Genomic DNA, 11,939 nt, shown 5'->3' with positions numbered 1-11,939 from the left:
CTGCTGTACTGCAACTCTGGTTGTTTTCATAGATAGCTCTGTTATCTCCCATCCCCTGATCTCTGACCTCTTTGCCATCTGGCCCATGGCGCTGCTTACTGAGGAGGAATGCAGGGCACTGGCACTTAGCCCTGTTTTTATCGAACTCTGCAGGCAAAGTGCAAAATCTCTGTGCCTTCCTAGGCATACAAGGGGGGTGGGGCTGTTTCAGTATCAATGCTCTGGGCAGCTGGGAAGAAGCTCAGCTTCTCCCAGTAGCAGAGCATGGCCCTAAGAGAAGGCAGAGAGGTGCAAATGAGGCAGATTTATGTTTTCACAGAATAGGAGATGGGCTGCAAACTGCCGAAGGCTGGGGGCAGCAGGGGGGGTGTCACACCTTGGCTGCACTTTAGGAAGGGAGAGGGAAAAGGGGAGGGGCGATTGATCTGCCCAGTGCTGAAAGACAGAAACCTCTTGAGAAATTAGTGGCCTGGAGCCCTGCGCTTCAAGCAGTCAAGGCAGGGTGCCATGCCCCTCCATCCATGCACTGAGCCCCCTCCTCTTCTGGACTTCTCTGCCACAACAGCCTGCAAGAGGGCTGTGATTGAAGGGATAGCTCCAAGTAGCCCCTGGTCCTCCAGAGGTGGGGGTGGTGCAGAAAAGGCCAACAGTTTGGGTCTGGTAACCGCCTTCTGGAGATAGGCTTGCACAGAAGACATTGGACTGGTGGAGCATTGTTCTGTCATTATCTCCCCACCCCACTCGTTGTGGGCACAGCCTGCCTGTTCCCCTCCCCCCAGGGTTTTCACATTTTCCCTGGTACCTGGGTCCCCATCACAGCTGCATGGAGCAGAGGAAAGCCATACCACCCCAGGCAGAAGAGCATCCTCAATCAGTTCCAGTCTTTACCAGAACTGGGGATGAAGGCTGGCCATGAGTGCTGTAGGTTGTGCTGCAGCAGTGGCCACTGCACTGGTAGTCGGGGATCTGCGTGGCTCTGCACAGCTGAAAGGGGGGCAGTGTCCTGGGGGCCAAGTTCAGCTGCAAAGCGAAGGGCATAGCCTTGAGGTCCACATTCTGGGTCACAAGTCTGTAGTGTCAGAGTTCCACCTGCTCCTGCGCACATGTTTAAGCATGGTCCTTGGGGACCTGCTCCTGGGCACCCAGTGTCCCATTGGCTTGGGGCCTTCCTGAACCTGGAGCTGCCTTTTACGGTGTGGGTCCCTGCCAACAATTCCTCCTGCCCCCCAGTGCTGCTATATGTGTGCAGGGTGGCAACAGCCTTGCTTATGGTGAAGAACTGGGACAAACTCTTTGTAGAGGGCATGCTCTGCTTCCTGGCCCTGGACTTTTTATTGGTGTCATGCACGTGCTTGTACTGGATATCTTTATCCATTTCATCTTAGCATCAAACTGCATGTAGTCCCTCTTGTAGCCCGTGCTTGTATCTGTTGGGCAATGTACTTTCACATGTCCCTGTTGCTCTCCCCTCCCCTGGCCCTAGTACTCCAGGACCCTATAGCTGCAGACCAAAAAGCCCTTGTAACACCGCAGCTGCATGTAGCCCAAGTACCTGCCAGCAGTGTCCAAGCCATAGGGGGTATAGGGTAGCCTCCATGTGAGCCCAAGCCTGATGTTCTGCCCCTGCCACTTCAACCACCAGAGGCAAGCCACTCTCACTGACTCCTGCTTAGGAGGTGACATATCTATGCTGGGGTTTGGGTAATAGGGTGCCTGACCACCTCTGTCATTTATGTGGTGTGAGGGTGCCAGGGTCAGGGTCTGATGGGCTTTGCCCAAGCCATAGAAGCATGGGGGTCTCTGGCTGGATATGCAGGTGCCAGGGCTGAGGGTCGTGGGCCTATGCCCAAGCACAAGGGTTCTTCCAGGGTCAGTGTCTGGGTCTACACCCACGTTGTGGGGGCATGGCGGGGGTGTGCCCCATCCCTCCCAACTCCCTGCCCATGGCTGACAGGGCTGGAGGCAAGAAGCAGGGGCAGGGATAGGTGCTGCGATTACTTAGCACTGGGACAACCCAGGGGTGCGTGTGCACACCCACACACCATCCAGGAGTGGGGCCAGATGGGACAGTATGACATGCGCAAGCACACACACAGAACCCCCCCTCCCCCAAAAGCAGGGGTTGACATGTATACACACACACACACCCCCCCTGAGCCTGTGGCTCTTAGGAGCAGGGACAGGAAGGACAACGTGGTGCACATGTGCGTGCGCACACACACAACCCTGACCCCATGACTCCATGCGCACCCCTCTGCCCCAACTCTAGCGTGTAAGACTCCACTCACAGCCCAGCGGGGTCCAGACCAGGGAACAGCCCACTGGCTGGGTTCCCTGGAGAAAACTGAAATTGAATTTCCGGGTTGCCATAGACACCCCTCCCCACAACGCATGTGGGTAAGTTCCTGCCAGCCCAGGACTTTTGCTTCAATTTTCTCCAACAGCTAGGATGCTGAAATCTGAGACTTGTCACCCTAGTTAGGCACAACAATTCACATACAAACAGTCTAAGTAGGGCACGGCCGTTTCATCATTGCTATCATTCTGTCAACAGAAAGAATCATGGCTGTAATAAGCTAACAAGTGGGTCTTCACCTCCATGCCCACTTTGATATACATGGGTGCCATTTCACACAAAATGTCATGCCTTCTCAAATGCTGTCACCCATCAACAAATGACCAAGTTAATGGGTATTGGAAAAAGAGCAGAACACAGAATGAAAACTGTTAAGGAAACTAACAACCTAATGGAAATGCAGGAAAGAAAAGTGAAGGTAAATTTTACATTTGCAGAACTGAACTGTGGGCAAATAGCATAAAATTATAACCCAAATGGTCTTTTCAAAATCTGGTTTCATAAAGTGAAATTGTAGGGGTCTCCTTAATGATGGAACTTACTTTCATTGTTTGGCCTCATAGTATCATCTGTGCATCCCAAAACAGACAGAACATTTTCATCTGAAAGAAATGTTTTTTTGAAAGGGGAGGAGTAGACAGGAGGAACTATGAATTCAAGACACACACAACCCCCCGCATAGTATTAACACCTAAAAACTGGAAAGCAGACAAAATTCAGTAGTAACATGCAAAAGAATCCTGTAATTCCAATAAATGTTATATTCACTTACCTATGCAGCCTTCAGCTTTGACAGGTAGCCTGACAGTTTCTGTAGGCATTAAAAATAACTCCTATCTCCAAGCTTCTCCAAAGCAATATTGTCTGTAGGAAATAAATGACAATGATAGCCTCTCACTGGTTTTAACTTCATGAGCAAAAAATAGGAGTCACCTTGAACTACTGTAAAATGAAGGTTACAATCCACTTTGGGCTATAAAATTGTGTTAATTAATTTCTAATATAAACAATGCAACTTTGTTTCTATCATTACTTTAACCTGAAGGCATTAATTAACACCCATAAAGTTCAAGGCTTTAGAGAGCTTCAAACAGTTTAGTCTGCCCAAACACAACTAAGAGAGGGTCAAATTCTATTCTGCTATTCCTGCAAAATCCCATTCATCAGGAGCAGAATCAGGCCCTTACATGAGGTAAGGTATTCTAGTGCTAGGGTAGAAGACTGTTTTGGAATCTAGGTCTGATTCAGCCTGTCAGCCAGAATGACCCAGGGAAAGTGACCCCTGCAATGGATAAGAAGGTACATAGAATCAAGGACATTGGAGAGTGCTAAAAACTGAAACAATACAGGGGAAGAGAAGACAAGAACAAAGGAGTAGTTCTGGATGAAGTCACACAAGACTGGACAGTCGGGGAGGAAGATGGGGAGAGAAAGAGGGTGGCAAGTGAGCTACTTCAAAGGGAGGAAAGAGACGGTGTTCAAGCAAGAGGATTGGCAGTGGGAAGTGAATGGAAGATCTCACTGAGCATTGCAAATTATACTAGGAGGAAAAGTCTGGAGAGGGAAGGCTAGGGGTTCAAATGGGAATTGCATCATAGGCAGTTGCCAGTAATAGTTTTCTCCCATTATACATCCCTTTAAAGCACAGGAAGTCTTCATTTTTCCTGCCTCGTCTAGAAAAGGTTATGCAGGCAAGGAGCTCCTGCGACCCTAGAAATTTGGTGGCTGGGGAGCAGTGGCCAATAACAGTGCCACTGCTTCCCACCACCAAATTTCCAAACCTTGTGGCCAGATGACATACTTTGTGCACTGGATCAGGCCACAGCCATAAACCTCATCTGGCATATGGCTCAAGATGCAACCAGGCACGAGTTTGGGGCCATGCCTGCTTGTGGACCAACCCCGTACAATTTACCTACCCTGCAGCCCAGAATTGCTGGGAGCACTGGCATAATTAGTACTTGCATCTCTACAAAGAGAGTTAAACAGAGCCACATGTAAATGGCTGGTGCATCATATACAGGCATGTCTAAGTAACACATTAGCTGCCATTCTGCTTGTCTCTAGTTTAAAGTAAATTACTTGGTTTACTAACCAGGTCTGAGACTTCTTTGCACAAGTTTTGGCCAAGACAAATATTATAAAAAGTGTTATTAGATTTTAGCAAAAAAAATCATGGGCCAAGGTTAATAAAAAGCAATGAGACAGACTTCTATCATATGTTCTGTGGGGCATTTACAAATTTCCATTTTTTGTCATGATCCAATTCATAAGTTTTAAGACTTTCCCTGAAATCTTAAGACAAAAGAAATCCTGTCCCCAGTCATCCTCAAAGATGTCCTGTACAAGAACTGATTTAAGTTGTTTGTAAGGTGTAGCATGATCCATTTTCTGATGGGGGATTAGGCTGGCAGCGGAGGTTCTATCATGGCTCTGTAATGTAGTCACACCCTGCCAGACCATAGTAATGGCAAACTTGCTCAGACTGGAGGCGTGGTAGTTCTGGAGGACAGGCAGGCTAAAGTTCAGGTATCATGCCAAAAGCCTAATCAACTAGCCAACAAAACAAAAGATACAGCAGAGTCCAAGGGAACAAATGCATGATCCTTCAAGGCCAGATTTACAGAAGTATGAAGGTGCCTACCAGGATTTTTAAGAGTAACTGAAGTTAGGTACTCAACTCACTTAGGCACTTTGTATTCATTCATTCTGCTATGTACTTGCCTGCACTTTTGAACACTAAAACCTTTAGATCTGGTCTTTAGTGTCTCTAGCAATAACCCAATCCCTCACAATCAGGGGATTTTCTTTATCACTAGCCCTTTAAGTGCTGCATTTCATTTCAAAGCTTGCAAATCTTGGAAAAAAGAAGTAAAAAATTCCAGGGTGGGGTGTGGAAGGGAGGAAAAAAATCCACTGCAGGGGGTACCAAGATTTGACAAGGAAACAACTACCCTTGTTAGTGGAAATTGGGGGGGGGGGATGAACATATAAAGCCAGCAGCTAGTCCAGCAAGTATACTGGCAAAAGAATCTGACTTGACCAAAAAAAAAAAAAAAAGCAGGCATCCATCCAACTGGATTACGCATTGCCTGGCTTCGGTCCAGCACAAAACTAATGCATGTAAATGAACCTTGCCTGCCTATGTCGTTAGGCCAACATGGCTACAACCAACAACTCTGAAAATGGTAGGGCACTTTCAACATTTAAAAAAAAATATTTTTTTTTTTTTCCTTTTTGGCATCTGTTTTGCTATTTGTCCTTTTCTCCCCCATCCCATTTTCCCCAAGGATGGATTTAAGGACAAGGGCCCAATAGACAAGAAACCAGTGGGTCCTAATGGTAGAATCTGGCAGAGTAAAATATCCACCAGGGAAATAATGCCGCCTCCTTTCTTCCTACCATGTTCCATTCATTAAGCTGCAGCCAAACACCTTCTTTGCCTGTCCCTCTAAGGAGACCAATTGTTCCAGTGTTCAAGTCGTGCCACTCCTTTTGTTTTCCTATCTGAGTAAGGTCCAACTTCTTCATGCTGCCCATAGGTTTTTATCACGGCTAAACCCATTTCCACCCTTGTTTATTTACTTATTTTGATTTTAAGATAGCTTTCATTTCTGCATTTCCCATGCTGCTCCTTCCTCCACTACAGCAAATGATCTGCTCCACTACCTTAAAGTCAGTAATACTGTGCATTTTGGTTGTCTTTCTGCTAACTACTCACTTCTGTTCATCTTCGCCCCATAATCCTTCAAACTTACATCTTGTTAAACATTCTCCTTGTAACAAAATGTATGACCAATTTAATTGTTCAGTTGTATGTGTTATAGTACATAGCACACCAACACTACAATATAATTAACAAAATTGGGAGCGGGGGGAGGGGGGAAGAGTGTTGCTTACCCTCAAGTAGTTGCAGTTTGTTTTCTCATCTTCTTTTTGATCTCCAGTTCCCTGTCGCAACTCACTCCTCATAGCCCTGGGTATTTCTCTATTTGCTGCTTTCATTTCAGGTACTCTGGGACCCTTGCAACAGCCTTGGAGGTCCATTATTGACTATTTTGCTCTGGAAGCCTCAAGTGCGTATGCAAGGGGTTGGGGGGGGGGGAGTGGACAGACAACAGGACATAAAATCTGTTCTTTCAAGGAGGGAAAGAACAAGAGTTCAAATAAGTATTATAGCTGGAAAGCAGTTTTTTTTAAACAACAAAAATAAGGGGCAGGATTAGCTACCAAGCCTTAATCCTATTTCCTTGCCTCTTTGTACTACTCCCGGCACCCTCCTGCCACAGTACAGAAATGGGTACAAACAATTCCCTATTTCTAACGCTGCAGTTTTTCCTAGGGGTTTTAAAAAGGGGTTCATTATTTTTGCTCTTTACTATTTGATGTTGTCTCAGCCTAATTGTAGTTTAAGTACTTAGAAAGCTAAAACATAATTAGGACTCAGCAGGTCTTTCTGCCATCTCTACTGCATTCTAGAATGCAAACAGTAATATACTGAATAAACAACTTGATATTCCTAAGAAGTTCTTTAAAATAGCTTTTTATGGTTTCTTATGCATTTAACAGCTTGATAGCTCCACAGGTCTGTATTAAAATGTAGAAGGAGATATACAAGAACTACTTAAATCACATTTTATTTTTCAAATTCAAAAATAACAATTAGCTTTATTTAACATATGTTACACAGCTCAGATTTAAAATATCATGCTCTATTTAAATATCTGAGTGACAACACTATACAAATAAAATGTTACACAAAATATATTTAAGAAAATGTTTTGGTCTTCAATCTGAACAATAAATAGACAGGCACTTCTACATATACAAAGGAAGCAGTCGCTATTAGAATAACTCTCATATAAGCAAAATGAGGAAACAGCAAGAAAAAAAAAAGATTCTGAGTTTTGAGAACATTTAACCCTACATGAGACATCATGCAACTTCTAAGTTTCAGTTTTAAATTTTGAAACATTTAAGAAGATCTGCACAATTCTAGATTTGCTACCAGTTTGTAGAAGAGATCCAAACCAAATTTTTATAAGCTAAGTGCAATTTCACAGTTCAGTATCAAATCAAGCTACTTGGTAAGGGTTTTGGAGCCAATACAGAAAACAAGATGGACCAAGTAGCCTTTCATAGGAGTGACAAAACCATTTAAAATATCATTTATGCTTTGAAAAAGTCAGAAACAAAACTGTGCCTATTGCCAAGATGATACCTCTCCTTCTCCTTGCATGTTCAGAGCTCTTTTAAGTTTTATCCCTTTTGAAGTTATATTGTGCTTAAAAAAATAAATAAAATAAATTGAAGAAAAAGCACTACTCAAAAAAGGGAAAATCCTCCAGACTTCAATAGACACATTTTTGCACAGCAGATCACATTTAAATGAGAAAATACTGTAGGATAGGACACAGGGAGAGTAAATAAGGGTAACATTAAAGCATTTAAATAACATTCGATTTCCTCTGATTTCTAAATTTGCAAGTTATGTTGTTATTTCATTCAGGCAGCATCTTTCATGGAAATAGTTTACATCTCCCATCACCAATAATGAAAGATGCAACAGCAATTTTAAGTGGGTAACTCCATACTTCCAACATTACAAACCGCTAACCAAATCAATGATTTGGGTGTTAAAACTTCTGAAGTTTATTTTAATTTATTCTTAGGCAAGTTTGAAACATAATGACCACTGCAACAGTGGAAAGATCAGGACCAAGTCTTCACATAATACCCTCAAAAGTTATTACATTACCATTCTCACTTTTTGAAGTATGGACAAAAAAAGTTTCTAACTAATGAAGACAAAGGACTTTTAATAGTTCAGAGACGAAATCAGACCCAAACTTAGAAAAGAAGTATTTGGACTTAAGACACTTATACACATTACTTAACGCATTAACAATTTAAGTGTGGATTCTGTAAGTGTGTCCAAATCTTAATCATTTCTTGAGGTTTTCTGCTATGCACTAACATTAAGCTTGTATAGGAACATATGTTATTCCTGTATTTCTCTTCAATATCAAATGTTTTGAAGCCTTTGTGTTTTTCTGGAGCAAGCCCAAGTTTCTGAAGGCACATTCCAGTATAAACATCATCAATAGGATAGAGAAGTACCTGGTCAGATGCATTATTCAGTCTCAATGCCAAGTCACCAGAGTACAGAAACCCACCACCTCCGGCATATGGAGGATAAGAACCTTCATAAACACTTTCTGGGATGTAGTACTTCAACTTTTTCTCTCGATGAGGTCCAGCATCTTTGATCACATCACCTATAAACAAGTCTTTGGCTTTGTCCTTTGATAAGCTCTTCAAGTAATCCAGGATCTGATGGGTATTCACAAAAACATCATCATCCCCCTTAAAGATAAACTGGACATCTGGACAACTGCTAGCGACCCATTTAAGGAACAGCACCTCTTTCAGAGTCAAGTTGAAGAAAGTGTCTCTATAGTTCCAAAGAAGAATGTCTTTATGAGTTTGACTCTCAAACTTCAACATGTCTGACAGGTTGGGAAAGTTATCTTCTGGTGGGGTCTGCCCCAGTAAGAAGACCCTCACTACTGTTATACCTCTCGATTTAATTTCTTTCCCCCAAGATTCCCGAATTGCTTGCCTTCTATCAAAATGTGGTATAAGTGACTTGATAGCCAGCAGCAGAAAAGGTTTATGTTTGCATTTGTTTGGCTGATCCACTAGTAATGAGTAATTTCTACATCTCAAATAATACAGAAAATCTTTAAATCTGTCTGGCAAATTTGCAAAGTCATTAACCTCTGAAGTCACTGATGGGTCAGGATCACAGGCATTCAGAACACTAGCATTTGAAATCAAACTTTCCTCTACAGTCATATTGGAAAGCAAGGTTAAAATGGGGTTGTACAGGAGATCAAGCTTCTGTTGCTGTTTGTTCCAATAGGCCTTGTGAGGGGTATATTTCCTCCAGAACTTGCTGGTAGGTATAACAACCTGTCCTTTTGCAGTCTTCTCGTGGCCACCACTTCTTGAAACTTCCACAATTACATAAATAAAAAAGTTTACCATCATTAGAATTCCGAACAGCTTTAATCTTCTGCGTCCAACACTCATTTCTCATATCTGAAAAGAAAAGGGGTGATGTTATATTTTATTCAATTGTTTTCCTCATGTTACTTATTTCAGAACAACAAAGAATATTTCCAACCACTTCAAAACCATAAACAAGCTCAAGTCAACGACTGAAGATCTGGGGTCTTCCTTGCTTAAACAACACTCCCCCTGCAACAATGCACAACCCTCTAGTATGTAAGTTCTTTGTTACAGTTGTAAGAGCTTAGGGTCTATTACAAAAGGAAGTCTCCATCAGTCTAAAATTTTACTTAAACTTCTACAATAGATCAATGTATTGGTATAAGCATTCAACTTAGCAATTAACTACTTTGAGAGATTTTTACATGTCCTGCAGGTTCAAGCAAAGACATAAGATCCAGAGCAGGGGTCAGCAACATTTTTGGGCAGTGCACCAAAAACACCCACAACCTCTATTTGGAAGATGTTGGTGTGCTAGTAATGGATGGCTGAGGAGTCCTGAGGGGCCTGATCTTTGTGGCAGTGCAGTCGGGGCCCCTACCCTGCCCATGGCGCATATGTGCCTGCTGCTGGCAATGAGTAAGGGCTCTGCAGACACCAGCGCAGCTGCTTGCAGCTTCCCTGCCACCTGCTGCAAGCAGTCTGGGCTCCATGGTGGGTGGAGCCTTGCGCCATCTGCAGAGCTCCAGCCCGACTTGTTGCCAGTGGCAGGTGCACATATGCATGCTTTGGGGAGGACAGTGGGAAAGGGGCCGGGGCTGCGCGACCACAACTATGAGGAGGCCCCACACATCTTCCCCACCACCCGCCCCAGGTGTGCATGTATCCACCACCAGCGATCAACTGGGTCTGGGCTCTGCAGACCCTAGTGCAGCTGCTTGCAGCTTCCCAGCTGCCTGCCAGGTGGCCCACACTCTGGAAAGGTCCCTGCCGCCTGCCATGCAGGCCAGGCTGCTTGCGACAGGTGGCGGGGAGGCTGCAAGCAGCTGCACCGCAGTCCACAGAGCCCTGGCCCAGCTTGTCACCAGCAGCAGGTGCACATGTGCCTTGAGGTGAATGGCAGGAGGGAGGCGGGGCCAGCTACAAGAGGCCCAGTCCTTGTTGTGGCAGCACAGCCCCAGCCCCTTCCCTGTAACTTGGCATGCACACCTCGGGCAGACAAAAATGTCTTCGCATGCCATGTTCTGGCATACATGCAGGGGGTTGCTAACCCCTGATCTAAAGGTTTCAGGTTGACATCCCCAGGAAGTACCTATCATCTTGGTAGGTACGCTTACACTTCATGCTGCAGGGTCTGAGCTTCTCAACAAAATGCTGCTCTTTAACTTTTTAAGATCTCTTTTCCTCAAAAATCCTTCTATTTGATCTCTGACAAATTGTAAGCTTGCTGTGATTATATATAAACAAAGCGCAAGAAAAATGCATTTCCCCTTCCTCCTGTAGTGCTACCAAAACTCATCTTTTAGGCACCTTCTTTTAAAACATTTCAAATAAGAACTTCTAGACTATTAGAGGGTTGTACGGGAGGGCTGTACAACCCTCCTGTACAGGAGGGACAGGTTAGGAAAGAGAGGGGGGGAGTGGCACTCTGTATCAAGGAGGAATACACATCCTCGCTAATTAGTAAAGAGTCAGGGGAGAAGCACTCTGAAGTGCTTTGGGTTAGGGTTCAAGGCAAAAGAGGGGAAAGGGACCTAACGGTGGGAGTTTACTATAGACCACCCAACCAAGGAGAGGAGCTTGACCAGGAATTCTTGGGTCAGCTCACCGAGGTAGCGAAGGCTAAGCGTGTGGTAGTCATGGGGGACCTGAACTTCCCAGACATCTGCTGGGAGGAGCAGTCAGCCAGGTCTGAGTGCTCCCGTAGGTTCTTAGACAGAGTCCAGGACCTTCATCTAACCCAGGAGGTGCACAGCCCCACCAGGAGGGATGCCTTGTTGGACTCGGTGTTGGCCACGGGCGACGACCTGGTGAGGGGGCTGCGGGTGCTTGACCCCCTGGGCGACAGTGACCACTGCCTGCTGGAATTCACCATTCAGCGCAAGGTGGCAAAGGCAAGCAGTCAGGCTGTGGCCCTAGATTTTAGGAGGGCGAACTTCAACGAGCTAAGGAGGATAGCTGGAGGAGTGCTGAAGTCTCAGAGGGGAGGAGAGCCGGGTGTTCAAGGGGAGTGGTCGCTCCTTAAGGAGACGATCCTCCAAGCCCAAAAGAAGGTAGTCCCGACGAGGATCAAAGGGGGCAGGAGAGCATACAAGCCTCCATGGCTCACCAAAAACATCCAGGAATGTCTCCTTGCTAAAAAGGAGGCTTACTCCCAATGGAAAAGAGGGGTCCTCACCAAGGAGGGCTATTCGGCAGTTGCTCGGGGGTGTAGGGGGGTAGTTAGGAAGGCCAAGGCAGAGATGGAACTGGGACTAGCTTCCCGGATTAAGGACAACAAGAAGTCCTTTTTTAAATACATAGGGAGTAAAAAGAAGGCCCCAGGTAATGTGGGGCCCTTGCAGGACGC

General features: G+C 45.0%; 2 protein-coding genes across 3 annotated transcripts in view; both read right to left on the bottom strand.

Annotated features, from left to right (window-relative positions):
- Positions 1-6,986: 6,986 nt before the first annotated feature.
- B3GNT2 (UDP-GlcNAc:betaGal beta-1,3-N-acetylglucosaminyltransferase 2) overlaps positions 6,987-11,939 on the bottom strand; it is a 30,344-nt gene continuing 25,391 nt past the window's right edge. The window contains exon 2 of the mRNA XM_025192228.1: positions 6,987-9,460. Within this exon, the coding sequence (XP_025048013.1) occupies positions 8,258-9,451 (1,194 nt within the window). The 5' untranslated portion in view covers positions 9,452-9,460 and the 3' untranslated portion in view covers positions 6,987-8,257. The remainder of the gene's footprint in view (positions 9,461-11,939) is intronic.
- COMMD1 (copper metabolism domain containing 1) overlaps positions 9,332-11,939 on the bottom strand; it is a 261,731-nt gene continuing 259,123 nt past the window's right edge. Inside the window, exon 4 of one of the 2 annotated variants that reach the window (XM_014525903.2) lies at positions 9,332-9,460. The gene's annotated coding sequence lies outside the window, so the exon portion shown is untranslated. The remainder of the gene's footprint in view (positions 9,461-11,939) is intronic. The other variant, XM_025192260.1, reaches the window with a different exon arrangement.

This window comes from Alligator sinensis, unplaced genomic scaffold (genome assembly GCF_000455745.1).
Source record: "Alligator sinensis unplaced genomic scaffold, ASM45574v1 scaffold219_1, whole genome shotgun sequence".
Classification (NCBI taxonomy): domain Eukaryota; kingdom Metazoa; phylum Chordata; order Crocodylia; family Alligatoridae; genus Alligator; species Alligator sinensis.
The sequence above is the reverse complement of the archived record's forward strand: the minus strand, read 5'-3'. Positions and strand labels throughout refer to the sequence as shown.